The sequence below is a fragment of the Aythya ferina genome (genome assembly GCF_964211825.1).
Source record: "Aythya ferina genome assembly, chromosome: 20".
Classification (NCBI taxonomy): Eukaryota; Metazoa; Chordata; class Aves; order Anseriformes; family Anatidae; genus Aythya; species Aythya ferina.
The window spans coordinates 1,907,859-1,934,373 of record NC_140318.1 but is presented as its reverse complement, the minus strand read 5'-3'; the positions used below and the strand labels follow the sequence as shown (position 1 = coordinate 1,934,373).

The window sequence follows — 26,515 nt, the reverse complement described above, 5'->3', positions numbered from 1 at the left end:
AGGCTTAACAGGGATGAGGCTATCCACTGCTGCATATTAATTATTTTATTCATGATGTACATTCTCCAGTAGCTATGAAATTGTCGAGGCTTGCAAGTTATTGGCTGGCTGAAATAATTCTTCTAAAGGTGCAGGTTCTTTCTCTCTCTCTCTTCCTTGCCCCCCAGACTTCTAGATTCTCAGACAAACACAGAAATCACAAATTATCCAATTTTTCTCTCTCTTTTAACAGACTTTTAGATCCTCAGACAAACACAGAAATCGCAAATTATCCAATCTATAAAATCCTTTTCTGTGTACGAGGGCATGATGGAACCCCTGAAAGTGATTGCTTTGCTTTCACTGAAAGCCACTACAATGCAGAACTCTTTAGGATTCATGTCTTCCGATGTGAAATCCAAGAGGCTGTAAGTTGAATCTTTTTGTCAAATAATTATTATGTAAACGTAAAAGTTATTACTGAGATAGAGCAGAATTATGTCAGGCACTTCAGAAGTAATTCAATTCATGACTTTTTGTTCCTTTTATACCCCAAGCTAAGATAATTTTATAAATCTTGGATATGAAATGAGAACACGTTTAATGGTTTATTCTTTAAAAAAGTGTAGAAAAGCAGTTAGATGCTAAAGCTGCCAGCATCTTTATTTCTCATTGTGTTATATAGTGAAGATTCAGGTAGGTTTTCACCTGCTACATGCTGTACACCTGTATCTTTCTGAACTTTCTTTGGTGCTGTCTAAATGCAGGTGAGCCGAATACTGTACAGCTTTGCCACTGCCTTCCGTCGTTCTGCCAAACAAACTCCACTCTCAGCCATCGCCACCCCACAGACTCCAGACAGCGATATTTTCACCTTCTCTGTGTCACTGGAAATCAAAGAAGATGATGGCAAAGGTTATTTCAGGTATAGATTCTTCATTCATTTGAACCTGATGCTACCTGCAAAGTGCTGTTTCGATTTTGCGTTCTTCTTTTGTCTTCAAAACCTTTTCTGTGCAATGTGTTTTAAGTGGTGCTCAGCTCATTAGTCCAAGCCGAAATCATAGAATCATTCAGGTTGGAAAAGATCATCTAGTCCAACATTTGATCTTCCAGTGCTGCTCAGTAAAGGTAAATGTCTGGAATAACATGGCCTGTGTAGACGTGCTGTTACTTTTTATCCTAGGAAGAACCCAGCTTTCCTTATTTCCCCCTCATGTTTGCAAGCTTAAGAAGGCCAAATTGGTCATCCTTATCCATTTTCCCTGTGATTTCCTAGGGCTGATCTGTATATTAGGTATTGAAAGCAGAAAAGAAGGCAGAAATGAAATTTATTATCAAAAATCATCAATATAGATTCTCTTTGGTTTTGCTGTGGTCCATTTATTTAAATTACTCACCTGTTCTGATCTGTAAAGTAGTGCTTTCTTGTCTGGATCAAAAAAGCTTTATGAACAAATGTTGCTTCTGTTCCTGAACGTTTCTGTTTTCTGATCCAGTTCTCAAAATACCATAAATCTTTTCCCAGGTAGGTTTGTTTGTTTCCTGATCCAGGTGTTATGGCAAGTGGTATTGGGTGAGGGTGTTTGAGCAGCTTTTCACATTGTTTTAGTTAGTGCCATTTTCATGTTAAGTCTGCTAATGGATAACCTTGGTTTTTAAAAAGACTTTTTTAATTTTTTGCTAGAAGTTTTTTTCTGCTTCGCCTATACACAGTGCCCTTAGATGTTTTATGCAACCATTTATAGTGTTCTGTAATTGCTGAAGTGTCTTTATTACAGTACAACATGTCTGCCAAATACTCTGACTTGTTGAGAACATTGGCTCCTAGCCACAGCTTCAGCAGTGTTTCTCCTCTTGGATTTGCATCCAGCTCATGCTTTATTTATTAAATAAATAAATAAATCACATCTAATAATCCAATATTTATTCAGCACCTTCCATTGTAGACAATCCAAAAGACTGCTCATGTGCTAGCGACAGAAAAATGGTTTAGCTCAGAGCCTGAGCGTGAAAGCTGCTGATGGTTCTTGGGCTTGGGCGCAGCAGCAGCCGCCAGGGTGCGTGGCTGCAGCACACAGCGGTACTCTAGGTGATGTTCAGGCTCTCTGGCCCGTTACCAATAGCAGTGTAGTCGCAGCTGTGCAGGTGCTGTAAGCCGTCCCTAGGATTTGGCGCTTGGAGTGTTTTTCAGAAACCATGCTGCCAAGAGCTGCTTCAGTCATAGCCAGCTCAGGTATGTCAGCATGGACTGCACTGAATCTCAGCCTTGCTGGAGGTCTCACAAGAATAAGCAAAGCGATATACAAAATACAATTTTTATTTTGAAAACTAAATTTCCTTGGTTTCACCTAATTGTGATAAAATACTAACATCTATTATGCGTCTATTTCTTCCCAAGTTACTGTCAGCAGTGTGCAAGGAAGAAAGGTCTTAAGTGCTTTAGTGTAAGAAGCTGGCTTCACCGAGTGTCTGATGCTGTTTTTAATACATAAAAGGAATACAGTTAAGTGATGCCCTGAGAATTTTATTTTATTTTTTTTCCTTTTTTGGTAAATAACAGCGCAGTTCCCAAAGACAAGGACAGGCAATGCTTTAAACTCCGCCAAGGAATTGATAAGAAGATAGTGATTTACGTCCAACAGACAACTAATAAAGAACTTGCTATTGAGAGGTAATTTTATAGATTTAAAAAAATACATCTTTAATTGATGTTTTGTGTTCTTTCTTCTGAAGCAGCAGCTTACTGCCTGTTCCATGAATGCTCCGTTTATGTAATTTAATTCGACACCTCTGTGTTGAGTGGGATTGTGCAGAAGATCTGATTGGTTTGTTCAGCACGTGTGTGACAAGACACAATGCAGGCGCAGTGGAATCTGCATGGATCTGATTGTTGAGTCAGTGTCATATCTACTCTAGCCCATTCAAAAACTTTGTATAAAAATGTACTATTTCCATTTTAAACGGTCAATATGTCTAAAATGCAGAGGCTGTAATCAGCAACTGAGTTATTTAAAGTATTTTGCTTTCCTTTTTTCTCAGTTGCATCTGAGAATATCTTGGTATGTGCACTTAGAATCTGCTGCAGTCTGGAATTCTAGAACATGAAGCACCTGTGTAGGGTAGGGAGAGTTCAGACTTCAAATCTTTCGCTGCTTGGAAATAAACTAGCAATTTTTGGTTACTGCCAGAGTTTTGCACTGCTCACAATCCAGAGAAAAGATGCATCTTCTGCCAGACTGCAGTCTGACATGAAACCTAGGAACTTCAGAAAGTGTGGTAAACCACAGGATGAGGTGGAATATCTCTATGGGCCAAAGGTATTTCCAAATTAAACCCATAGAACACAGGTCTATGCACTTCACATAGGATTTCCTGATTCTTGTCTGTTAAAAGGTTAAATTGTATGCAAATCTGTAGCAAAACCAGAACAAAACAACAACAAAAATAAAATAAACTAAGGGAAGAGAAATGGTGGGAATATTGCCCTACCTACAGGATAGGGAACTCATCAGCAGAATCTGTTTGACAAACAGTTATCTTTGTTTGGAGGCATCTGAAGGCAGGATACAATCATGCTGTAAATATGTTCATGAAATCTTTCTTGACATTTCCAATATTGGCTTAACATTGTTTTGGTGTACATGGTTGATACGACTCTCAAATGTCAAGAGTTGTTCACATTTGTTACTGCATTCGTGGGCTGCTTGTGGTGTATGACAGAATATTCAGATAAGGAATGCTAATGGTTTGTTTATAAGTAGTAATTTTTGCAGATTAATTTTTTTGTCTGGTTTTGCAGATGTTTTGGCCTCCTCCTGAGCCGTGGGAAAGATGTTCGGAGTGGTGACATGCACCTTTTAGATTTGGTAAGGATCTCTTATTAACAAAATTCTATAATAACTTTTATTACAATTGCTTGTGATCTCTGGATAGACAGAAAAGATTGAGCTTCTTAGGCACACTTGTTTTGGGTTGCTGCTGTAGTGTATGCTCTTGAGTGTAGCCCTGTGAAACTGGGATTAATCACTGCTGCTAGAATTACATGACATGACATAATGTCGGTCAAGGGAGTTGCCCAATTTTGCAGTTAGCCATGACTGTTCTTGTTTAGGAGCCTGGAATAAGAAACGTGGAAGCATCCCCCTCAATGGCAGGGGTTGGGTTTAGATGATCTTTAAGGTCCCTTACAACTGAGCCGTTCTATGATTCATTTTGTTTTTGGAAGTACTGAATGTTGAAGAGCTGTGCCTTGAGCTTCGAAAGTTTTACAGCATACTCACTGCTGTAAAAAAAAAAAAGGTCCAAGAGCTTCTTGTATAACTCTGAGAATTAGTGGGCACTTTGTTATTATAACTCACTTTTTCATCCATAAAATGATATTAGAAGTTTTCTGACTTCACAAGTGTGCTGTAAAAACAAACTTGGTTAGTGTTTATGAAGTACATACTTGTTGCAGTAGTGACTACCCCAAATGATTCCATACTTCATGAATAATTTTGCTTTTTACCAGGCTTTGAGTTGCTCAGAAAATAAGGTTGATGGGAAGACAGATACTTTGAACACTAAGGATAAAATACTGACTCAGTTTCTAATAGCTGAGCAACATGTTTTGTTTGCTGAATGAAGCTGGATCTCAAGATGTTTTAGAGTAAAATTTACTTATATAAAATAGCTATTTAGGATAAAATAAAACACAGCTAGTTTATTAAAACATCATAGCGAAGTAGAGGGATGTTGATGTGAAACATCTGCCAAGTTTACAAGTTCAGTAGCTTGTAGGACAGTGTTCTGGTTTATTTTGTTCTTTTAGAAGCAACGAACTACATTCCTTAAGTGCGTGATTAAAGCTTTATGTGTTTAAATGCTTTGCCAGTCAAACAGCTGTCATTCAGAGACTCACGACACAAAATAAGGCCAGAACTGGATTGCCTTGGATTTTCCAGAAAAAAAATTTTAAAAAGTTTGAAAAACTTTAATTTGTTTTTGTTTTTTTCCCCAAACAACAGCAGCAACAAGGGAAAAATAAAGTAAGAGCAAAACCTGTGAAACTTTGGCAGCTGGTGTACTTGCACCTACAGCTTTGTGAGCTTAAAGTTGCTGTCAAATAGCCACCTCCAAAATGAGCTATTGATCTTCAGGTGTCACCAGACAGGTGTTCGTACTACGTACACACAAAACAAATATCAGTAGTTGGCCTTTTTGTGTCATCAGCAAAGGAGGAAAGACTCTTTGGGAACTCAGCTCTTACCTTCAGAGATGATCTCTGTTACAGGACTATGTAAAATGGACTACACATGCTTGCCCTTCTCTTGCTAGTGCAGGAGCTGTTTTATGCAGCTGAGAATCTTGTAATGTAGAGATTGTTGTAATTTAAATAAAGTTGCATTAAAATTCCTTATTTCCAGGAGTCCATGGGTAAAAGTTCTGATGGGAAATCATACGTGATCACTGGGAGCTGGAATCAAAAATCTCCACACTTCCAGTTTGTAAATGAAGAAACACCAAAAGGTATGAACCTTGCCAGATTTTATTCCTAGTTAGGGCAGATGACTTATCTAGGCAGCATTGGCTCAATTCTCCTTTCTTTAAGATGAACGAAAAAAAAATTATTCTGTTCTTTCGTGTTACTAGGAAAGAGGTTACAGAGTACTTTGTTTGAAATATTTCTCTTGATACTAATGCTTTGGTTCTTCTCTCTAGATAAAGTACTTTTCATGACTACAGCTGTGGATTTGGTGATAACTGAGGTTCAGGAACCTGTTCGATTCATTCTGGAGACTAAAGTCAGAGTTTGCTCACCTAACGAGAGATTGTTCTGGCCTTTCAGCAAACGTAGCTCGACTGAAAATTTTTTCCTAAAATTGAAACAGGTAACACTTTGAAAAACAATAATAATAATCTACAGTTAATGTGGGATTTGGCTGGGCTGATTTTCAAGGTTAATTTTGGTGCAGTCGATTGTTTGGGAACTTGAGAGGTAAACTTACGGCGTAATGCTGAATAAATGCAAATGCATTGAAGATACAGAATTGTATTTACTGGTGCCTGTTAGCAGATCAAAATTTCACTACAGTTTTTTCTCCCTGGGATTGGACTGCATCAAAAACCCTTACTAATATAACGTTTATATTTCAACATTTTTCTCCTGAAATAGACGTGTAATAAGTGGTCTTCGATTTTTAGAAAAGCTAAAATCATCACGCTAATTGTTGGTGGTTATCAAAACTTCCCATAAAGAGCTGGGTGTCCTCATTTCAAAGCAAATTTTGACAGCTTTGACGAGGCTGTGAAGTTATACGTAGGCTTATGGATTTTCCAGCCAAACCTCAGAAATAAAAGGAACAGAGAATTTATCTGCAGTCCAAGGATGTGCCAAGAGTTGGTTGCATTTGGGTTACATAGGGCAAACATAAAATAAAGGGTTAATGGGGGAAAAAAGCTTTTAACATAATCCTGGTGACATGCTACCCAGTATGACGCTAGGATGATTTTATCATACAAATTAAACTTTTTTTTATATGAGCAAACATCCACCTGAAATTAGGAGGGAAAAAGACGTATGTGAAAGCCTCTTTTCCCACTTGTACATGGTTGAGAGCAGAGATTTCACACATACCCCAAGTTTCCCCTGGGGGAAAAAAAATCTAAGCAACCACAAAAAATCCCTAGAACTTGTTAAAAATTTTTACTGTTTCTTCCAACTTTTTTTTTTTTAACCGTATCTACTAAAAAGGAGAGGATATTTCTGTCTATAATATTCATAATAACAATACAAGGCAATAACTTAGTCTCAAAATAAGTTTGGAAAGTTGAAGGTCCACATTACTGAAGAGGTGATGTACTTGAAGTTCTCCTGCTTTAGAAGTCACTGTTCTGAACTGAAAGTCCTGTTTAAAGGAATTGAAAGATAGAAACAAACATCTGTGTGGGTGTATGTACTTTCTCAAGGTTTAATAATTCTGAGTGAAGCTCAAAAAAGCAAGGTTGGAGTCCATCTCATTTCTTGATATTCTTTTTTTTAATGATGTTTTGAATGAAATTGAAAGCTTTTCTGAGCTTTTTTTTTTTTGTGTGTGTGTGTGTGTGCAATTGTCTTAAAGTGCTAGCACTCTTTCTTTGTAGTAACAAAGATGAGGTTTGCTAAGGATTTGTTTTTTTGTGCATGTCCTATCTTTTGTGTAAAGTATGAATAAATACTTCGGAAACTTTCCTTCAAAATTTCCTTCACAACGTAAGGTGGAAAAAATCTTCATGATTGAGATCAGTCTTTTTACTTGGAATGTTTGTGAGGAGTAGCATGGAGATGTTGAGCTGATAGAGCTGCTGAACTATAAATATTTTACTACCTCCAGCAGACACCTTCTTGGATTGGTAGTTTAAAGGAAGTTTATCTTACTTAGCTAATTCTGTATCTTTTGTCTCACCAAATTCACAGGCATTGTGACTTATCTTAGCTAATTCTCATTTTTCCACAGGCACTGTCAGGCTGTCCAACTTCCAGTGTTTACTAATGGAAGATTATCAAAATTCATAGTGGAAGCAACAAATATAGAATGTACTGCCTGATAAGCCTGGAAGGGAAACCTGTTTCTATGGAGTCATGATTAGCCTATTAAAATACAGCTGTGTAGAATTGGCTTATCTTACCTTGGCAGTGTTTCTTTATTCGGAAATGGTGAAAGCAGAGGGATTTTATTTTCTCAGAGTACATTTAGTAATTTAGTCCTGTTTAGTTTTGATGCATTTCTCTTCATTTTAAGTACTACAAGGGATAAAACTGAGCACAGGGAGCTTAATGTAGAGTGTGATTATAAATCTTATCTTCCTCTTTTCTTCACCTTTCTTTTTCTATTTTCTATTTTATTACTTTATGACAAAAAAATGAAATTCTTGGACTGCATCAAAAATTTGAAACAATTTCACAGAGAAGGGCCTTCCTTTTAAAGGAATAATTGAAAATTAAGGATGAAGCAGGTCCATGTAATAAGCCTGGGGACCCCCCCAGTTCGTATGTCTGTGTTCTCCCCAGCAATACATATGCACAGATAGCTGACTTGGAGGTATTGCTCAGGACATTGTCATGTTGGGAAACTAAATGTGAACAATTTTTATTAGAATTCTCCTTTTGCTCTCCCACCAGTATCCCCAGAAAGTTAAAAAAGATAAATTAGACTGCACCTGAAAGGTATGAAAGTATGCTTAGGGTTTGTTACACAGTATTAGGGATGGGAACATTTGCAGGCTGGCATGATGCATTGAGGGTGCCGCAAGGATTGAACATTTTTCACTGCAGAATGTGATGAAATTTGTTTCTTTCTTAGCTCTCCGATTCTAAAAAGAGGAGGTAGAGCCTTATGAAGTAATACGGAGATTCGTATGCTTTTTCTTGGTAAAAGGAAACTTCTTTTTTCCTAGATAAAGCAAAAGGACAGAAAGAATAACTCCGACACACTGTATGAAGTTGTGTGTCTAGAAAGCGAATCAGAGAGGGAGAGAAGAAAAACTACAGCAAGCCCTTCTCTTCGCCTGCCCCAGTCTGGGTCACAGGGCTCGATGATTCCTTCTCCTCCAGAGGATGATGAAGAGGAGGGTAAGATGTGGATTGTGTAATTTGTATACTTCAAAAGAAAGGGTAGCTTTTAAGTAATAGCTATGAAACTTGTTGAATACTTTATCAGCAGGACAGAGTCTGACTGGAGTTTTTGCTGTTGTTGTTTGGTTGGTTGTTTTTTTCTTGTTTAAATTTTGCTTTAATGCTGTGAGTATTCAGTAACCAGTGCCCCTGCATTCCTGGATCAGCCTCTCCGTCTGCCACTTCTGTGCTCTGTCTGTGCTTTGCTCAGCACAGGCCTCACGAAGCCTCGTGTGTGATATATTTGGAACAACGTGAAAAGAAGCTGCTAAAAATTTGGGATTATCATGTAGCTTCTGCCCCTCCCTGAGCAGCTGTGAAAAGATTTGAGAGTGAAAATGAGAAGCTGATATTTAGAAATGTAAGCAAGCAGCATTTTTAGAGAAGAGAAAAATACAGACATCTGTAATACATAAAACTCTATCAGGAGCAGCCTAGTCTGAACCCTAATGCATTTTCAATATATCTTTCTGGCTTCTTTATTTATTTTTTTATTCTCTTAAGCCAAAATATGGACTAGTTCTGAGTATATAAACATCTGGTTTTACAGCTTTGAGCTGAAGTGCAGATGACTTTATGCTTTTTTGCTTTTTCTGCTGGCCTTCTGTGTGACCTTAGGTGAATTGTTTCACTTCTGTGCCTTACCTCCCCTTTATTTAAACAAAACAAACAAACAACAAAAAAAAGGTTTGAAATTTAACTCCTTTTTTGCAAAGTAATATTCATAAGGAATCTCCAACCACTGTGTTACCACAGTGGTATTCCTTTCAAGACCAGGAACATAGATATTTTGTCTACAGAAGACAGAACTTGCAGCATTGCAAGAGTTTGCTGACAATTTCAGGCGTCAGCTGAGCTACAGTCTTTTTTACTAAATCTGTGCGATTTCCTCAATAATGCAAAAGCAATGTTGACTGCTCTATTGATGAAATGTAGTTTTTGTGTGTGATACACGCTATTAGCATTTTAAAATATCTGGGAGTACATCAGTTTAATATTGGTTTCAAAAAGAATTACTGCGATTATGCTAATCTGTGCGCCCTCCACCCCCAGTTGAAAATGTTTGGTTCAGAAAGCTGTTTACTTTAAGTCAGGGATGTTGTCAGAAAGTACCAGGTTTCAAAGGAAAACTACAAAACAGTTAAAATGAAATAGCTTGTGGACTGTCATGGATCTGCAACAACAGGGCTGAGCCTGCAGCTGGTCAGCGGAACCATATTGCTTTTACTGTGTTTTTAGCTTTTTTATTATTTTATTTTATTTTTTTATACAGAAAGTTGTGCTCTTTGAGAATTTTTGTGATCCTCCAAAAGTCTGGGATAGAATAATAGAAGTACTTTTATGGGAGAGGACCTGTGGAAGTCTCTAGTCCTGCCTCAGTGTGAGTCCAGCTAGTTAGGTTGTTTAGGGCTGTCCTGTAGTATTTTGACAGCCTCCAATGATGGAGTTTCCGCAGCCTCTCTGGATCCTTCTGTCCAGGTGTTTCGACACCCTTGTGGTAATTTTTTTACCTTATTTTTTTTAACCAGAATTTCACGTTAAAGCTTGTCTTCTGTGTTTTATCACATCTGTGCTCCTTTGAAAAGACTTCCGGCATTTCTGGGTTGAGTGCACAAGCAGTGCATCCGCAAACGAGGAATTCTTCTTGCCACACACAGTTAGGAGAGCAATATTTATATCTGCAGAGGTAGCGTTATGGTTCTTGGTCTCATAGCATCTCCTTTATTCTGCTGGCAGACAACGATGAACCTCTCTTGAGTGGTTCTGGAGATGTTTCCAAAGAGTGTGCAGAAAAAATTCTTGAGACGTGGGGAGAGCTGCTGTCCAAATGGTAAGTTGCAAATTTGCATTCTGAAAGTTAAAATTCTGAACATTCTCATCCTGTTTGCTCCTTCTGCCTGGATTTTTTAGTATTTCCAGAAGCCAGTTAAGTTTAGTGTGGATTTAGTCCTCTTTTGTCCCCACAACACTCCATATTCTCTGGCTTTGTGTTTTCTGATTTCTTCAGAGAGAGTTTCAAGTATTTTCATTTTTGAGTGCATGTTTAAATACAGTACAGAAATTCATTTATGCTGCTTCTTTAGATGGTTATCTCTTAAAATAAGTGTTACTTATATGTAAGCTTGACTAGAATTCTATTGAAGAAAAATCTAAACTAAGTAATATAAAGAAAATACAGCTCTTTTGTCTTTATTTTGCATAGATCACTTCCATTCCTGTCTGTAATTCTTATGTAGTTCACAGCCATTTTTCCTGCAGCTGTCATATCTTAGTAACTGCAGCTTAAGAGTACAGGAGATTTGCACTTGGACAGAAGATGCTTTTCTTCCCTTCTCTGAAGTGAGATGGCTCCAGAGCCTGCCAAGAAGGAAGTATATGAGTTCTTCTATTTTTTTCCTCCAAAATGCCAATTTACAAGAAGCACGTTTCTCAACAGTCAAGTTGCTAATGCAACACCTGCCTTCCCTTCGTGAAGGATCTTTTAGTCACCTTGAAGTAGCCTGAGTGGTTTTAAGAAAGTGATGCTAGTCATTGAAAAATTCATTATTATTTATTTTTTTTTTGCAAAACAGGACAACAATCACAACATTGGATTGAGCTCCAATGTGCTACATTTCAGGTCTTGCTTTAGTTGTTGCCTTCTGCTTCCTAATGTTATTGAGCAGGGCAAGGAGCGTACAGCAACTGGTCTTAGCAGAGTATTAGATCTAAGGAGAAGGAGAGCAGAGATTAAATGAAGTCATGCACTTCAGATGAGGGAAAATGACCTGGCTGAGAGGTCACATCAGCCTTTAAATTAAGGTTATCACAACGTGGTATTATTTCTTATTTTTGCTATTGCTTAATGCTTATTTAAATAAGTACTTTTGCTACCATTTGGTTTTGCAGTACTGTGTTGCACTAATTTGATAGGAAAGGGCACATCTGATATGGCCACCTTTGTAAGAAGGGGAAGGCTGTGCTAAGAAGATACACGATCCCTTTTTCTTCCCTTTCTTAGACTTGTAGGAACATCGTTAACAGATGAGCTGTATGCATCTGCTGCTATGGGAAAGTTTCTTTCAACTTGCATTTTCTGTAATTCTTCCAAGGGCTGAAAGATAATTAAGCCACCTGACTCCCATTGAAAATGTTTTGGCAGCTTTAAGAGGATATGAAGTGCTTCTTTGCTAATGCTGGCAACAACAGCTTTAATATGTGTTAAAGGGCTTTCCTTCTTAACTAACAATAAGCATTTGGAAGTAATGATCCTTGAGCTTTTAACATAAGAGGATTGAAAATCATAAAAATCAGATTTCAGGTAGTTTCATGCTAGGTTTTTAGAATCCTATTGTTAGATTTGTATAGCAATTAAATGTGTTGGTATTTTGTGATTTCTTAATATCTGGCTCGTTTTATAACTGGTGAGTCAGTTTTTTCATCTCAAAATAGTTTGGAAAAATCTAGTAGTTTATGGCTACAGCCTTATAGCTCATGGCTGTCTTCATTAGAGTTACTGTTGTATTTGTTCTGGCCTGAGATTAAGGTAAAGCTTTCATTGAACAGGCCTTTGCAAACCACTCTGTGATTTGAGTATTTTGTATAGTGAGTAATTTATATAAATATTCATATAAATAGGAAATATCAGTATGTATATATAGATATAAGTGTAATTATTATAGAAATATTATCTTGATTATAGTTGATTTTGTTTAGAGAAAACAAAGTGAAGGTGGACTTTACGGTATGAGCTGATTTAAGTGTCCAGGATGGCTGGGCTCCAGCTTATTGTGTGGGAACACTGTAGGCAGGAAGAAAGCAGCAAGGATTCCCAGCATGTGTAAAATTATCAGCCACGTATGTTGGATGGTTAATAAAAGTTGTTAAGCACGAGTTTATTATTAATAGAATGCAGTCAATGTTGACAAGTTCAGTTTTTGCCTGGTTTGTCTATCACTCCTCTTAATCATTTTACAAAGAAATTTTCTTTCAGTAACAGTAGAAAAAAAATGTGATTTCTTTGATTTAAGGACTCTGTTTTTTGGGATTTTAATGTTTGAGCCACAAATGGACTGTTCAGCTTAACTTTCTGTAACTGCATAAATTAAGTTCAGTTTTTTACAACTTGCAGTGCTGTAATTTATGGGCTGTCAACCAGTTTCACTCGAAAAAAAATGTTTAGATGGGACTAGCTTGTGTAACAGTGAAAGCTGTTCAAATGTGTGGATGCAGTTAGAAAGCCCTACAAGATTTTTTGATAGCTCTGCTACCAAAACAGGTTAGCTGGTTACCTGCCTACTCTGGCATAGAAGGACCAGAGAGCAGTACGTGCTTCTGCAAGCTCTTTCTGTTCGTGTAGCTTGGGATTTACACAATGTGGTACTTGTCCTCCAGTTCTAGTTTTTGCTGTGGACTTCTGTCTTCTTGAGTGTTTTATAGCTTATGCTTATATTGTATTTAAATTTAATAGGAATCAAAGAGTTTGAAGAGTGCTTCTCTAAATCTGTTTTTTTTTTTTCATAACTTTTTACTCTTCAGAAAAATTTCATGTACTCTTGACAACATGTGGAGTATCTTGAGCTTCTGTCATTTGTCATGTTAGGTGTTGCACATCAGTGGTTGTTCATGTACTCGTTTATTTGTACTTGGATACTAGTAACAACCGCTTCCCCCACGCCCAGGCACCTCAATCTGAGCGTCAGGCCAAAGACATTGTCAGCGCTGGTGAGAAGTGGTGTCCCCGAGGCCCTGAGAGGAGAAGTGTGGCAGCTGCTGGCAGGGTGTCATAACAATGATCACCTGGTGGAGAAGTACCGAATTCTCATCACAAAGGTAGAGTTGCTGTTTTATTTTTCATCTTCCTCCCAACGCCCATAAGTTAATGAATGGAAGTACAGAGACTTCCAAGTATGGAACCTCTTGTTTAAAGGCTTATGAGTATATCTGAATATATGTGAACTAGTGAGGATAATTCAAATAATTCAACCCCCCTCTCCCTAAAAACATAAAAATAAAAAATAGTTGTTACATTATTTGTAGAGTGCTTTCATTTCATAGTTTTGCTTCTGTTACACTTGGATTGCTTCTGAATTAGTTTGTCAAAAATTAAAATTCTATTAATTGCATTCGTAATTGAGAGATTCAGGAAGCTCTTTTCCTGTGCTTGTTTGGATTTCCTGAAAGAAGGCTGAATTTTTTTCTGTTGTCTTAATGTTTATGCTGAAAATCCAGTGCTGGTTGAAATGGCAGGGTGGTTTTTTGTTTGTTTGGTTGGTTTGTTGGTTTATTTGTTTGTTTGTTTTCTGAAGATAGAAAAAACAGAGCACTTTGGATATTTTGCATTACTAGCAGTTTTTTAACTTCTCATCTTGAATGCTGACCTCAATAATATAGGAAAAGAAAAGAAAACAAAAAAAAAACAGACACAGACATCATTCAGTGTTTCTCAGAGTTCTAGAGTAACAAATGTGTCACAAAATCAAATCTCTCTTTCCTACCAATACACTGGTTTGGATTTGATCTTTATAGATAAGCTGTTTTACTACTTTCATCAAATGTGCATGTCTAGAAGGACTATATTAGACATTGTTAATGATGCAGGTTTAGTACTAAAATAACAAACTAATTGTTCACCAGCTAAAAAAGCGAAACAACTGAATCAGGCGCTGTATATTTATGTTCTGATGGCACAGATTCACAGGGAGCAATTAAAGATCTTATTCTCAGGGTAAGAGGGCTTCTGAATTTAAACTTGGTTTCTGCTGGCATCCTGTAGGAAGGATCCTACATGATTCAAATGAATCATGTTAGATTAGCTAAAAATGTTCTGCCATAAATACTCACACACGCTTACTGAACGTAGGAGAAGCTTGATGTGAATTCCTTAATATTGGTACCTGCATAGTAGAACTTGTACCTATGGTACATAAATCATACAAATATTACAGAGGTTGAGTGCTCTTGCAAGGAGCATACCAGAGATATTCTTGCTGTGTTGTTTTAATTGCCTTTTTAGTAGGTGACCATGTCCCTTGTTTCTGTTTCAGTATTTTGGTATCAGAATGGAAAAGGTGATCTCTGTAGCACAGTTGATGACACATACTGGTGCTATCTTTGTGATCTAAAAAGGAATTGTGTGACAATTTTTAAATCTGTGAAACCTTTCCACTCACTCACATTTAGCAGACACAAAGGAAATAACCTGGATCTAATGTGCTGGAAGCATCTCTAGAGTCCAAGTACAAGGGAGAGGAAAAGAACTGATCAGCAAAGAACTGGCTACACTTGCACTGGTCATTCAGCATGTAAACTAATTAAGGAATTAAACAAAGAAAATGAGCACTGAATGTCTATTTTCAGACTCTGCTGCAGTCATATGATTTCTGCCGTACACAGAGGCCATGAGTTCAGGACCTGGGAAGATGATGCTTGCAGACCCATCATATATACTATATACGGACAGTATAATCATGCTGAATAGCATCTTGGCCTTATTTTTTTTTATTATTTTCATATCTTTCATAGATTATTTGATAATTTTGGAGTTCTGATGTGACTGGTTATTCTTACAGCTCTGAAAATAGCAGCTCAGTTGTAGTCAAAATGCACCAGTGCACGAGAGAATGTCCAAAAAAGAAAGTCATGAGTCATGTGAAGGCAAGGGTCTTTCTGATCTGTTCCGTCCTCGTAATGCTCCGTCATGTTTTGCATGGCACTAAGGCTAATCCTGCTCTGGCAGGAGTGCAGTTATTTCTGCTAACATCCACTGAAAATGTTCTGTATGGAAATAGCTGCTGTGGCGCAGAGCTGAAGCATGACTTGATGCAAAACCTTTGCTCTTCAGTGCAGGTAGGAGGTGCAGTAAGCCAGTCTGAGCACTCCTGATCCCGTGCCCCTGCTCTCTTCATGTTGACCTCTATTTCTGTAGCTGCATTTGATTTCTGCCATGCTTTTCACGACCCCATGTGGCAGAACAGTCCCAAATTAATAAGGATCTGTGTTGACAGCCGCTTCAAAAGCGTCTGGCCTCTTTCAGTGATTTTTTTTATTTCTTTTTCTTGTGAGCAGGGTGTTGGATGCAGGCTCTCCAGTATTTCTTTTGATGTTTGATGCTTTCCAATGGAATTCTGGTCGCTGGTGCTTGGAGGACTGCTTCTAGCTTTCTTTTGCAAATTAACTGCTGCAAGAATAATTTCTTGTTTACTACTGAAGTGTGACTACTGAGTGATGAAAAGAGAAGTGTCTTCCAGTGGGTTTCACCAGTGAAGGCTGTATCTAGTTCTCTTCTTGAATCTGACTTGTGCATAAAACCCAGCATTGAAACCAGGCCTCAAGGTGCAGTGCTGTGTCCTAGCCATGGTGACCATGTTTATTAATTATTTGTTCCGCGTTTCTTTGGTATGCGCTCGTTGGGTTTGTGCTCTCTGCTTTTGTTATTGCAGAAGTGTTGCACCATTGTGGTATTTCAAATTACTTTTGAGAATTTGCACACCATCTGTGTGCAATAACAAAGCTTTTAGCAACTCCAGATTGCCATGCTCGTGATGGGGAGTGTGGATGAAAGCCAGCCCAATGAATTAAGGTCATGTCCCTACTGGGGACAGAAAGGAAACTCTAGGTAAAACGATCTAGACAATCCTTTGAGAGGCATCTGTTCCTGATAGGACTTTGGCAGTCGTGGTTACGGCTGTTAATCCTTAGGCTTTCAGCCACTGAACAGTAGGAGGGGAGAGATGGGGACTTGCTCCAGGTGTTAATGGGTACCTGAAGGAGAAATACTTAATGTTTTTGACAGCCATAGATGGATGGAGAGTATTGTTGGATGGAAGACTTGTAAAGCTACCACACAAGTTTTAAAAAAATAAATCATGATACAAAGCAAAATAGACATCACCTACTTTTCAGACAATGTTTCTAAAGAGGATTAATACAGCTACTGAATCTCTCAGATCAGTGGAGGCCTTTTAGTGGATAAGTACTTCATAATACGAAAAATTTAAAAACCTGACATTTACAATATTGAGGAGAAACTAAAAGCTTCTGCATATAGGTCTGTGTGGGAGGAAATAAGGTTGAAAGATTAAAATATAAAAAAAAGAAAAAAAAAAAACAATCAACTGTTGTACCAGATAAATAAACTATATTAAGAAAAATCCAACATGAGAGGGACATCTGGTGGCACAAATTTAAATAATAATAATAATAAAACAGTGGCAGAATGGGTGTCCTGGGATGTTACCCTGCAGTAACATTTCTGATAGAAATTCTACGCCTAGTTAGATTTTTCGTAGAGCAGCACTCTTGCTATTCCCTTTCTCATCTTCCCCCTTTTTTGTCTCCATGAGCAGAGGATTGTAGTACATGGAAGTTCTACCAAATGCACCCTGAGTCTTGGTGCAAATTATACGAATTTTTAAGGAAGAAATAGGTTGAGGTGTCACTACCATTATTTGACTGAATTTGTTGCTTCATCAGTGGCGTAAAATGTAACAGTACTTTACCTGTGGGTGTCTGGCATTTATTTTCCATGTGTATCACAGTCAGGTTTCCACGTGTTCATTTAATTCAGAAGTGTCCATTGAGTTTTCAGGAGTGCAGAGGGCCACAACTGTGTGTGATCCATCAAAATGAACCTTAACACACATCTGTGAGTCGCGGCGTAAGAGAAGTATGACAGTCTTGGTGTTGGTGCGCTTGAACTTGTAGCTCCCTTCTTTGATTAGTTTTGATCACGTGGTGATAAAAGTTTAATTATCTTTTAGAAGCAGGAGGTCTCCCAGGAGCTCTCGCTGTAACTTCATGGAGCAGCAGTGAGTTGGCTTGGGCTCTGGGCTGAGCTGTCACTCTGTTAAGAACCAACACGCTGTCAGTTAAAGGGAAAAAACTTTTTACATAGAAATACCTGTCAGCTATAAAGGAGTTAAGCTTGGACTTAATAAAATAGTAATAAAAATAAAACACTGAAGACTATTTTGATTTGGTGGAACATCTTTTGTTTTGAAATTCGAGCAAGCAGATGTTGTTTTGGGCAGTCTCAGGGTTTCCAATACCACCTTACTTTTATATCTGAGATATATTTAAGGTTCAATGTGTGCTGTTTTACTAAGGATGTTTATAATGTGCCTATTCATGCTTAAGGATCCAGAAATACTATGTGAATCAATTGGTATGTAAATCATTCCCCGCTTTGGAAAGATAGGAGATCATTTCTCCAGCAGTAATTCAATCAGAGCTTGTTTTTTGTACAACCACAATGCACTTGCCTAAATTTAATTCAAAGTTTATGTTTCCTAGCTACAGTTCTAGTACTTAACTTTCCATGAGTAGAAATGCCATAAATTATAACAGAAATGAAGGACAACAGTGAAGTGATCTTTGGGGGCTGGGGAGTGGAATAAGGTGCAAAAATGAGATTTTGGTTTTGAGAGTTTTGCAGGAGACTGCCTATGGATTTGCCAAGTCGCGGTGTTGTCCAGCCAAGGTTTTTGAGCAGTACAAATACATTGTAGAATGGTTTTTCTACCTACAGGTGAAGTGAAATCCCACGTGCAGCAGTGTGATTGCCCCGAGACTCATCCCTTTGGCTAATTCCGTTCCCATTAGAGATCCCACAGTGCGACAAGCACTTGGCTTGCGTTAACCAAACCCTTGCGCTTGTTGGTACCAATGGAATTGGGTGTGTGGACTCTCACTAGTACACAACAGCTGCGTGCTTGTGTTTTTGGTGAAAGGACTTCAGTTGTTGAAGAGCCTCGTTCCAGTCCCTTACTGGTTTGAGGGGCTCGACGCCCAGTTCCCATAGGGACAGCCTGCCTGCATCGTGGCTGTGGAGCAGTCAGTTTGGTGTCACAGAGTGAGCTTCAGTATCTTATAGGGATGTGTTTTCCAGTGCACTGAGCAAGCAGAAGGCTCTTGGGTGTTGTTCTCTGGCCTTGCAGATCAGGTGCCCGTATTGTGTTGTGACACCAGTGCCTGTGTGCGTACACGAGGTTTTTCGCCGTACATGTGTGTGACGTGTTAGCGTGTGGTGCGAAGTCACGTTTAAGTGATGGTGTGAATCCCTTGCATGCTTACCCATGGGAATGCCCTCAGGTTTTCCAGTCCGTGTAGCTGCTTTGGGCTCCATCAGCAGTTGGTTTGGGATTTCTGGTGCACCATAAGCGGTCGGACAGCCGGCCGTGGGGCTGGGAGCCTGCAGGAGCCCCCCAGGCTGGTGAGCCACCTCGGGGCTCGGGTGCCCTCACTTTCAGGTGCCTCCTGAGCAACGCAGACTGCGGCAGGCAGGAAGACCCTGAATGGGTTTCCTTCCTCCCCCCTGAATGAGCGCTTGTGCCCTGGGGAAGAGCCTCAACGGAGCCTGGGGTGCTCATTTCACACCCAGGCTCGGGCTGCTCAAAGCCGGCAGGGCAGGTGTCCATCCATCCATCCGTCTGTCCATCCATCCATCCAACCATCCATCCGTCTGTCTGTCCGTCCATCTATCCATCTGTCTGTCCGTCCATCCATCCATCCATCCCTCCGTCTGGGTTGCGCCGTGCAGGAGGGGACCCGGGGGGGGTTTTACCGGTGTGGGGGGGAGGCTGCGGGGTCCCCGCCGGCGGCGCCGCGCCCTCGGCGCGCTCCTGGCCGCCGCCCTCCCCTTCCTGCCGCCCTCCCCTCCCCTCCCTTCCCCTCCCCTCCTCTCCCGTCCCCTCCCCTCCCTCCTGGCTCCGCAGTGCCGGGCCCGAGCTCCGCCGCCGCGCTCGGCCGGGGCCGCGCCGGGGCTGGGTGGCGGCGGCAGGTGAGGGGCGGGGGGCGGCGGCGGAGGCTGGGGGGGGGGGACACCGGAGGCTGGGGGGGGGCCGGGGCGGCGGGCGGCGGCGGGGGGGAGCCGGGAACAAAGCGGCGGGCAAGATGGAGCCAGGAGGGAGAGGGGCCGGGACCCCCGCCCCGCCGCGCATCCCGGGAACGGGGGGACCGGGAGGGGTACCGGTGGGGCACCGGGGGGGGGGGCCGGGGCGGGCGGCGGGGAGCGCCCGGGGAGGGGGCCGGGGGAGCAGGGCGGGGATGATGCTGTAAAACGCTTTCCCCTTCTCTTCTGTCAGCTGCGGGAGGAGTCCCGCCCGGGCCCGGGGATCGTCCCTGCTGCTGCCCCCCGGCCCCGCAGCCCCCCCCCCCCCCAGCCCCCCGGGGCCGGCAGCAGCCCCCCTACCCCCCGGGGCGGCTGCCCGAAGTTGCTGCCATGCCCCCCGCCCGGTCCCGGTGCGGCGGCGGCGGCGGGGAGCCGGCTTGCGAGGGGGATTGTGCTGCAGACAATGCGCGGCGGCATCTGGAGCAGCCCCGGGGACCCGAGCTCCGGTTTTGACATTGCTGCACACACGGCACCAGCCGCAATGACAGCGGCTGCCTGGAGCGGCTGCAGGCAGCAGGCAGGAGCATGAAGTGAGGAGACCACTGCAGTGCTCAAGATGAACTCCTCCTTGGTCGGCAACCAGAGTGGCCGGCCCTTCTGCCTCCTGGCCATTAGCTATCTGGAGACCATCAATTTTTGCCTGCTGGAAGTGGTCGTTATCGTGTTCCTCATGGTGCTGATTATTTCGGGCAACATCATCGTGATATTTGTCTTTCACTGTGCACCTCTGCTGAACCACCACACCACCAGTTACTTCATACAGACCATGGCGTATGCTGACCTCCTGGTGGGCGTGAGCTGTCTGGTGCCTTCTTTGTCTCTGCTGCACTATCCTATTGTGTTAAGTGAGTCCTTGGTTTGCCAAATCTTCGGTTACGTGGTGTCGGTGCTGAAGAGCGTCTCCATGGCCTCTTTGGCGTGCATTAGTATTGACAGATACATCGCCATCACAAAGCCGCTGACCTACAACACGCTGGTCACCCCGTGGAGACTGCGGATCTGCATCCTGATAATCTGGCTGTACTCCTGCCTCGTCTTCTTACCCTCCTTCCACTGGGGAAAGCCTGGATATCACGGGGACGTGTTCCAGTGGTGTGCCAATTCCTGGAACACCGATCCCTATTTCACTCTCTTCATCGTGGTGATGCTCTACGCCCCGGCTGCTTTCACCGTCTGCTTCACGTACTTCAACATCTTCCGCATCTGCCAGCAGCACACCAAGGAGATCAACGAGAGGCGAGTGCGCTTCAGCTCTCAGGACGGGGAGACTGGGGAGGCCCAGCCCTGCCCGGACAAGCGCTACGCCATGGTTCTTTTCCGTATCACCAGTGTCTTCTACATCCTCTGGCTGCCCTACATCATCTATTTTCTGCTGGAGAGCTCCAATGTCTATAGTAACCGCGTGGCGTCCTTCTTGACCACTTGGCTTGCCATTAGCAACAGTTTCTGCAACTGTGTCATTTACAGTCTCTCCAACAGTGTCTTTCAGAAGGGGCTCAAGCGTCTCTCGGGGGCTATTTGTGCCTCTTGTGCTAGACAGAGGGTGGCTAAGGACTCCTCTACCTCTAGGAGCAAAAGATCTTCCAATGGATGTCACGTCTAAGACACCTATCAGCTTGACTGGGAAGTGCAGGGACAACTCTGTAGATTGCAAAAAATTAAATACGATTTTAAGATGTCCAGATTTGCAAAAAGGTTTCTGAGAAATGCTGCTGACATAGAAGAATCAGGAGCACATATCATTGTGATTTCACTTTTAAAAATTTATTGCTGTGGAGGCGGCCGTGGAGTTTCACCTCCATGTTCATTTTTAAGAATAAAGCTGTATCTTGACAGTTACCTCTCCAGCTGGTGTGACTGAATGGAGTGGGTGTCTGAGAGCTTCAGCAAAATGTAGTCTTTCTTACAGCTCTACTAGGTTCTTTGGAGATTCGTGCTTCACATGTAAATGATAGATCTGAAGTGGAAATGTCACGGTATATGGTGTATTACAGGGATTTTTTAATATATGCCAAAGTATATCGACACAATTTTCCAGCGTCGTAAGAGAAGGGGCCAAACAATTTGTTTTTCAGTGCTACCTAGACAGGATTTCTAGAACAGTAGTGAACAATGTGAACATTGCAGCATGAACTTAAAGTCTTACTGAGCCATGGGTGCAGCAGCCTGGTCTGGGCAGTCGTACGCGCAGGGGGAGTGATCCGGCTTCTGTGCCCCTTCCTCTGGTAGGCTGCCTGCGTGCGATCAGCGTGGCATCTGCGTTCTCCTATTTGTTGTGAAGTAGGAAGAAAAACTTGGATCAGACCAAATCTAGCAGTTAAATAAAATGTGTTTTGATAAGCTAAGAGAAAATACTTGTCGTTTTATGATAGCAGAGTTGTGGCAGTCACTCGAGGATGATGCCAACATGTGAAAATTATTCCCAAAACAGTGGAGAAATGCCACATTTTTGTGTGGAAATTTTCTCAAGAACGACTTTAAAAATAACATCTCCCCCCCTTTTTTTTTAATCTAAATTCTTCTGATATTTTACATACTGGAACTTAAGGGGAAAGGAAAGAAAACAATTGTCTTCTAAACAGCTAAGGGAACTATGTTGTAAATTTAACTGTAGTATTTGAGTTATTCATAAGTGCACAGAGCTAAATCAGAGACATTTTTCTTTAGGCTGCAGGGGATTAAAGATGGTTCGAATATAGCAGGAGCTAAATCCTGTTGGCAAACGCATATTTAACTGGTCAAACAACGTACGGTATCTGAGGAACAAAGTCTCATTGACCACGGCTTTTTCCAAGCTCGCTTAGGTGAGGTGTTTCCGAGTATTGTGATGCTGTTAGAATGCAGTGCGGCCCTCAGCTGATTGGTTTTTCTAAAGAACATCTCTGTCTCTTTACCATATTGGAATATGAAAGTATTTGTGAACCATGTTTTCCTGTAATAATGGGTTACATCTGCATCACCTTTCCTAGCTGCAGCTCTGCGGCTCAGGGGGTCCCCGGCAGGCACAGCTCTGCTCTGCAGCTGGAGCTGCGCCCGCGGTCACTGCGTTGTGCTCCCGCCCTGTGCCCCCCTGCTGTGACCTGGGGGCATCCTTGGAGCTCTTGTGCTAGAGTTGCTGTTGGTGGATGCTGTTAGCCATACGGGGAAAGGAAAAAAAAAAAGGGAAAATAAATTTCAGAGGAATATTTTCAAAGCAGGGTAATTCTTTTGGCCGAAGGGAAGACTCTGTGTATTTGTTAATTAGTTTCAGCTCTACTGTTGTCATTGACTGAGATGATCTGTTTTAAAGTGGTCTGCCCTGCCCCTCCCGCAAGCATCTACATACCCTGCTCTGATGTGCTGCGTGCTCCAGCCCCTGGTTTTCCACGCTGTGCCCGGAGGATGGCAGGGCACTGCCAGAGGGTACCAGGGTGCTCTCGGCGTGCCTGGTCCTGCTCAGCAGCAGGCGTTGATGCACGAGTCCCCTGCGAGCACGACGTGTGTCCCACTCCTGGGGACACCCTGACTGCTGCTCCTGAGTTTGGGTTGAGAGCTGCTGCTACAAACCGTGTCTAAGTCATGTCGTGGTCGGTGTTCAGAATGTCATCCATCACCCAAACCTCTCCGAATAAGCTTCCTCCTTTGTTCATCTGAAATCTTGAGGATGAAGGCTGTTTAAATCCTGATTCCTTCACGACGTTACTTTTAATCTTCTGTATTAAGACAGCGTCGAGAGCGAGGGCGTTCGCCGTGGCCTTCCCACAGACGTAGCAGAGGTGGTTCTTGCAGTTCTTGCAGTCTGACTTCTGGTTAGAGGCACCTGAATAAGCCAGACAGCCGTGGGGGAGCAGAGCATAACGGTGTAGTGAGTCACTCATAAACGGTGTAATAAGCTCACGGCACACCAGCTGGCTAATTGTTCCTAGTGTTTTGTAGGTATTACGGCATGGGGGGGCAATGGAAGGGCTTGAGTCACCAGTATCAAAGCATTTCTGCGTGGCAGTTTTTGGAACAGCATCTCAGGTAAACTCCCCAGTAGCTTTTCTCTGACTCTTCACCCGAGCTAACATTTCCATGTCTTTGAAGTGATGCAATCTCGTGTTAAAATAACACTTGAATGAATTTAAAAGAAGAAACTAATCTGCTAGGGCCTGAAACCCTAAAAATGGCAGTTCCAGGTTTAAGTGGGAGCTGGACTACAAATATTGTGGCTTTTATTTCAATTTTTGTGGCATGAGTAAAAGATTTATGTAGGAGTATTGTATGTTAGTTTTTGAGAAAGTTGGGAAATTTAAAATAAATCAAGGGCTGTAAACGATGGCATGGAGATTTAACTTGAGTTGAAGCAGTTGCTACTTCAGCTGTAAGCCTGGAGCTGTGCTCGGTGCAGTGGTTGTTAGGATGTGGATGCATTTTTGCAGCTGTTGTTGCTTTGCAGCTAAAGTTCTAGTCAATATTCCTGACAGCTAGGTTTTTCTTCAGTCGCCATACTCATCTCAAAGTCTTCATCGGCTCAGGTGTTTTCCATAAGAGGTGAAAATCAGAACCTGGAAGTCTGCGAGATGAAGGGCAGAGCTGCGGCCAGCTGATGTGCTCAGGTTCCGTCCGGTATGTCCAGAGGCACTTCTGAAATTGCCTCAGTAGCCTCGTTCATTTAGTTTCAGATATTTCTAGTTTTGTCTATGTTCATTTATCTTTTTTTTTTTTTTTTAATTTCCCCTGTCAGTTAATTTAAGGTTGGTTGAGTTTAGTAGGTGATTAGATGTTTTAAATACTCACAACATTTGAGCCTGTTGCCTTCAGTGAAACCACACAGGGGTGGATCTTGCTCACAGTGCCAGCTGTGGAAGAAATAATTTTGAAATGCATTACCTTGTTTGCTCGGCATTCCATTTAACATCCTTTGCCATGGACTTAACGTGAGGCACTGTAGTCCTTTTCATCACAATATGTGCTATGAATTGTTAGGCAGCTAACTTTCCAGCCGGATCGCTTTCATCGTTGTACATATGAAACTAATCCCTTCTTGGCTCTATTTGTATCCGAGTGTGCCTAGTGATTTAGAAATTGGTATCAAGAGCACTGCACATATGAATGCCACGATGAAGAGAACATAGAAATCAAATTCTGTCTTCATAAAAATGGCATGTTGGAGTACAGTTAAATGAACTAATCTTGAAATTCCATCTCAGACTCGACATTTATTTCTTATTAGGGTTATCTGCCTTACTTTCAAATTAAGCTGCTAGAAGGTTCAATTTACGGGATGGAATTCAGTGGCATTTTTTTAGTATCATGGGAAAGGATTTCTATACGCACAACTTCTCAGTGTGATTAATTTGCTTCATCTAGTACTCTTGATTAAAAAAAAAGTTTACTGGGTGTTGAGGCAGTGATGATATTGTCATTTTCCAAATGGGCTAGGAGAAAACCTGTGAAGTATTAATTTTATAATCTTGAATCAGGTGACAATATTTTTTAATTCGTGTGAAGCAAAATTATTGTTGTTGTCTACCATCTATTTTTAATATTAAATATTACTGGTTTCTACAGTCATTATTTGCTGTTAGGGATTTTTTACTTTTTTTTTTTTTTTTTAAGCTGCTTATTACTCAGAAATTTGTTTCTCCTAGTTGGAATTCTGACGTGGCTCAGTGTCAGAGTGCCAAAATTTTGAATATTTGTCATAAATCTACAAGAAGAAAGTGGTATAAAGTACTGAGGCACGGAGAATCTCAGTAGTTCAGGTTGCATGAAGGGTCTTTCACAGAGCAAAGACTTAAATGAGAATTCCTGAATTTCAGTCTTGCCCTGCATCTCTGTGGCAGCACCCCTTTCCCTTTTGCATAAAGCTTTCACCTTTAAGTCCTCAATTTCAACAGCTTGTTTGTTCTGAAAAAAACACTTCCAAAGCATATATGTAATGTCAGGTGGAAATATTCAGTATGTGAAATTGATGAGTAGCTTTTTGTATTTATTGTGTGGTATCACCGGCTGCTGGATGTTAACAGCAGCATTGAACCTTCCTGAGCCAGGAGGCCTGAAACTTTTCAGTCTGTTCTTATTCCTCATCAGGGTTTGAAGTTGATTGAGCTTCTACTCCTAATCTGGCTGGTGCTTTAGGAAGTATTTTTTGTAGGAACTAATACTTGAGCATAGGAGCCTGCCTTCAGACATCACAAACAAAGTGTCCAATTAAAATTTTTCTAGTGACTTTCTTCATCTGTTGTAGGTAATTATAACTCTCTATGAGGAGATGGAGAGTTTGGAAGTTTTAGCTTATTGTTGTTCTAACACATCTTTAGTTCTGGGTACTTGAAGCACCTGCTAAACTTTTGCTGACCTGGTCCTTATTTTTGTGTTATTTCCCTTACTGCCCTGGCATTGCAGGGTTACCAATCTGTAAGACGTCTTCTGCAGATACGCAAAGGCAGATGATTTAATGCTAAAATTACATCAGTAAAATGCTCCTGGAACAGGAGAGGTCTTCTAAATTAAAATCTAGTATGTGTAAAAACAGGTGCCGTTATATTTAGAGAAAGAAACTGAAAGCTGTTGGAAACAAACAAAAGAAGCCTGTGGGCCAGCAGTGTGTCTGCGCTGGCGGTATGATGTAAGTTGTTAACACAATGGAGTATTTAACCTGGGTGTATCCCTTATGGCACACTTGTTCAGGATGGAGGTCACCCTTCTTGCTGGGCTGTGCTCTGAGGACAGCTCGTGTAAGCCTCGGGTTCCCCACGCCTGCAGCGCTCGGATCCCATCTGCAGCAGTTGTGTGGGCTGAGGCAGCTTCCCAGTTCCTTGCTGTGGCACGGGGTTTTCTAGGTATGCGAGATGTTGGTCACACAGACAGCTACATCACAGTTCTCTGCTCGTTATTGACTTCTGTCGCCTTCCAGTTTTTATTCCCATTCCCGTGCACGGCCTGGGAGGGCGGCCTGGGCTTCTCGTTGGGCTGCTTTCTCTGTGTGAACATGTGAGACGAGGGCAGTAGCTTTGGAATCCAAATCCTCAGCTTCTCAGGCGTTGCTGGGGTTCTTCGGTTAAAAG

At 41.5% G+C, this 26,515-nt stretch overlaps 2 protein-coding genes across 2 annotated transcripts in view; both read left to right on the top strand.

The window, feature by feature from the left end:
* Positions 1–26,515, top strand: part of RABGAP1 (RAB GTPase activating protein 1) — a 67,894-nt gene that overhangs the window by 14,592 nt on the left and 26,787 nt on the right. The window contains exons 5-13 of the mRNA XM_084493749.1: positions 233–407; positions 747–904; positions 2,543–2,653; positions 3,782–3,848; positions 5,388–5,490; positions 5,683–5,852; positions 8,398–8,572; positions 10,352–10,445; positions 13,276–13,426. Of these exons, the coding sequence (XP_084349875.1) occupies positions 233–407; positions 747–904; positions 2,543–2,653; positions 3,782–3,848; positions 5,388–5,490; positions 5,683–5,852; positions 8,398–8,572; positions 10,352–10,445; positions 13,276–13,426 (1,204 nt within the window). The remainder of the gene's footprint in view (positions 1–232; positions 408–746; positions 905–2,542; positions 2,654–3,781; positions 3,849–5,387; positions 5,491–5,682; positions 5,853–8,397; positions 8,573–10,351; positions 10,446–13,275; positions 13,427–26,515) is intronic.
* On the top strand, positions 19,328–21,323 carry GPR21 (G protein-coupled receptor 21). The gene is made up of 2 exons (XM_084493768.1): positions 19,328–19,373; positions 19,678–21,323. Exon 2 carries the CDS (start codon positions 20,041–20,043, stop codon positions 21,085–21,087), a length of 1,047 nt encoding a protein of 348 aa, XP_084349894.1. The 5' UTR covers positions 19,328–19,373; positions 19,678–20,040; the 3' UTR covers positions 21,088–21,323.

What these genes read in the sequence shown, in the direction of transcription:
- GPR21 (XM_084493768.1), top strand. Translation starts at nt 20,041, where the DNA reads ATGAACTCCTCCTTGGTCGGCAACCAGAGTGGCCGGCCCTTCTGCCTC.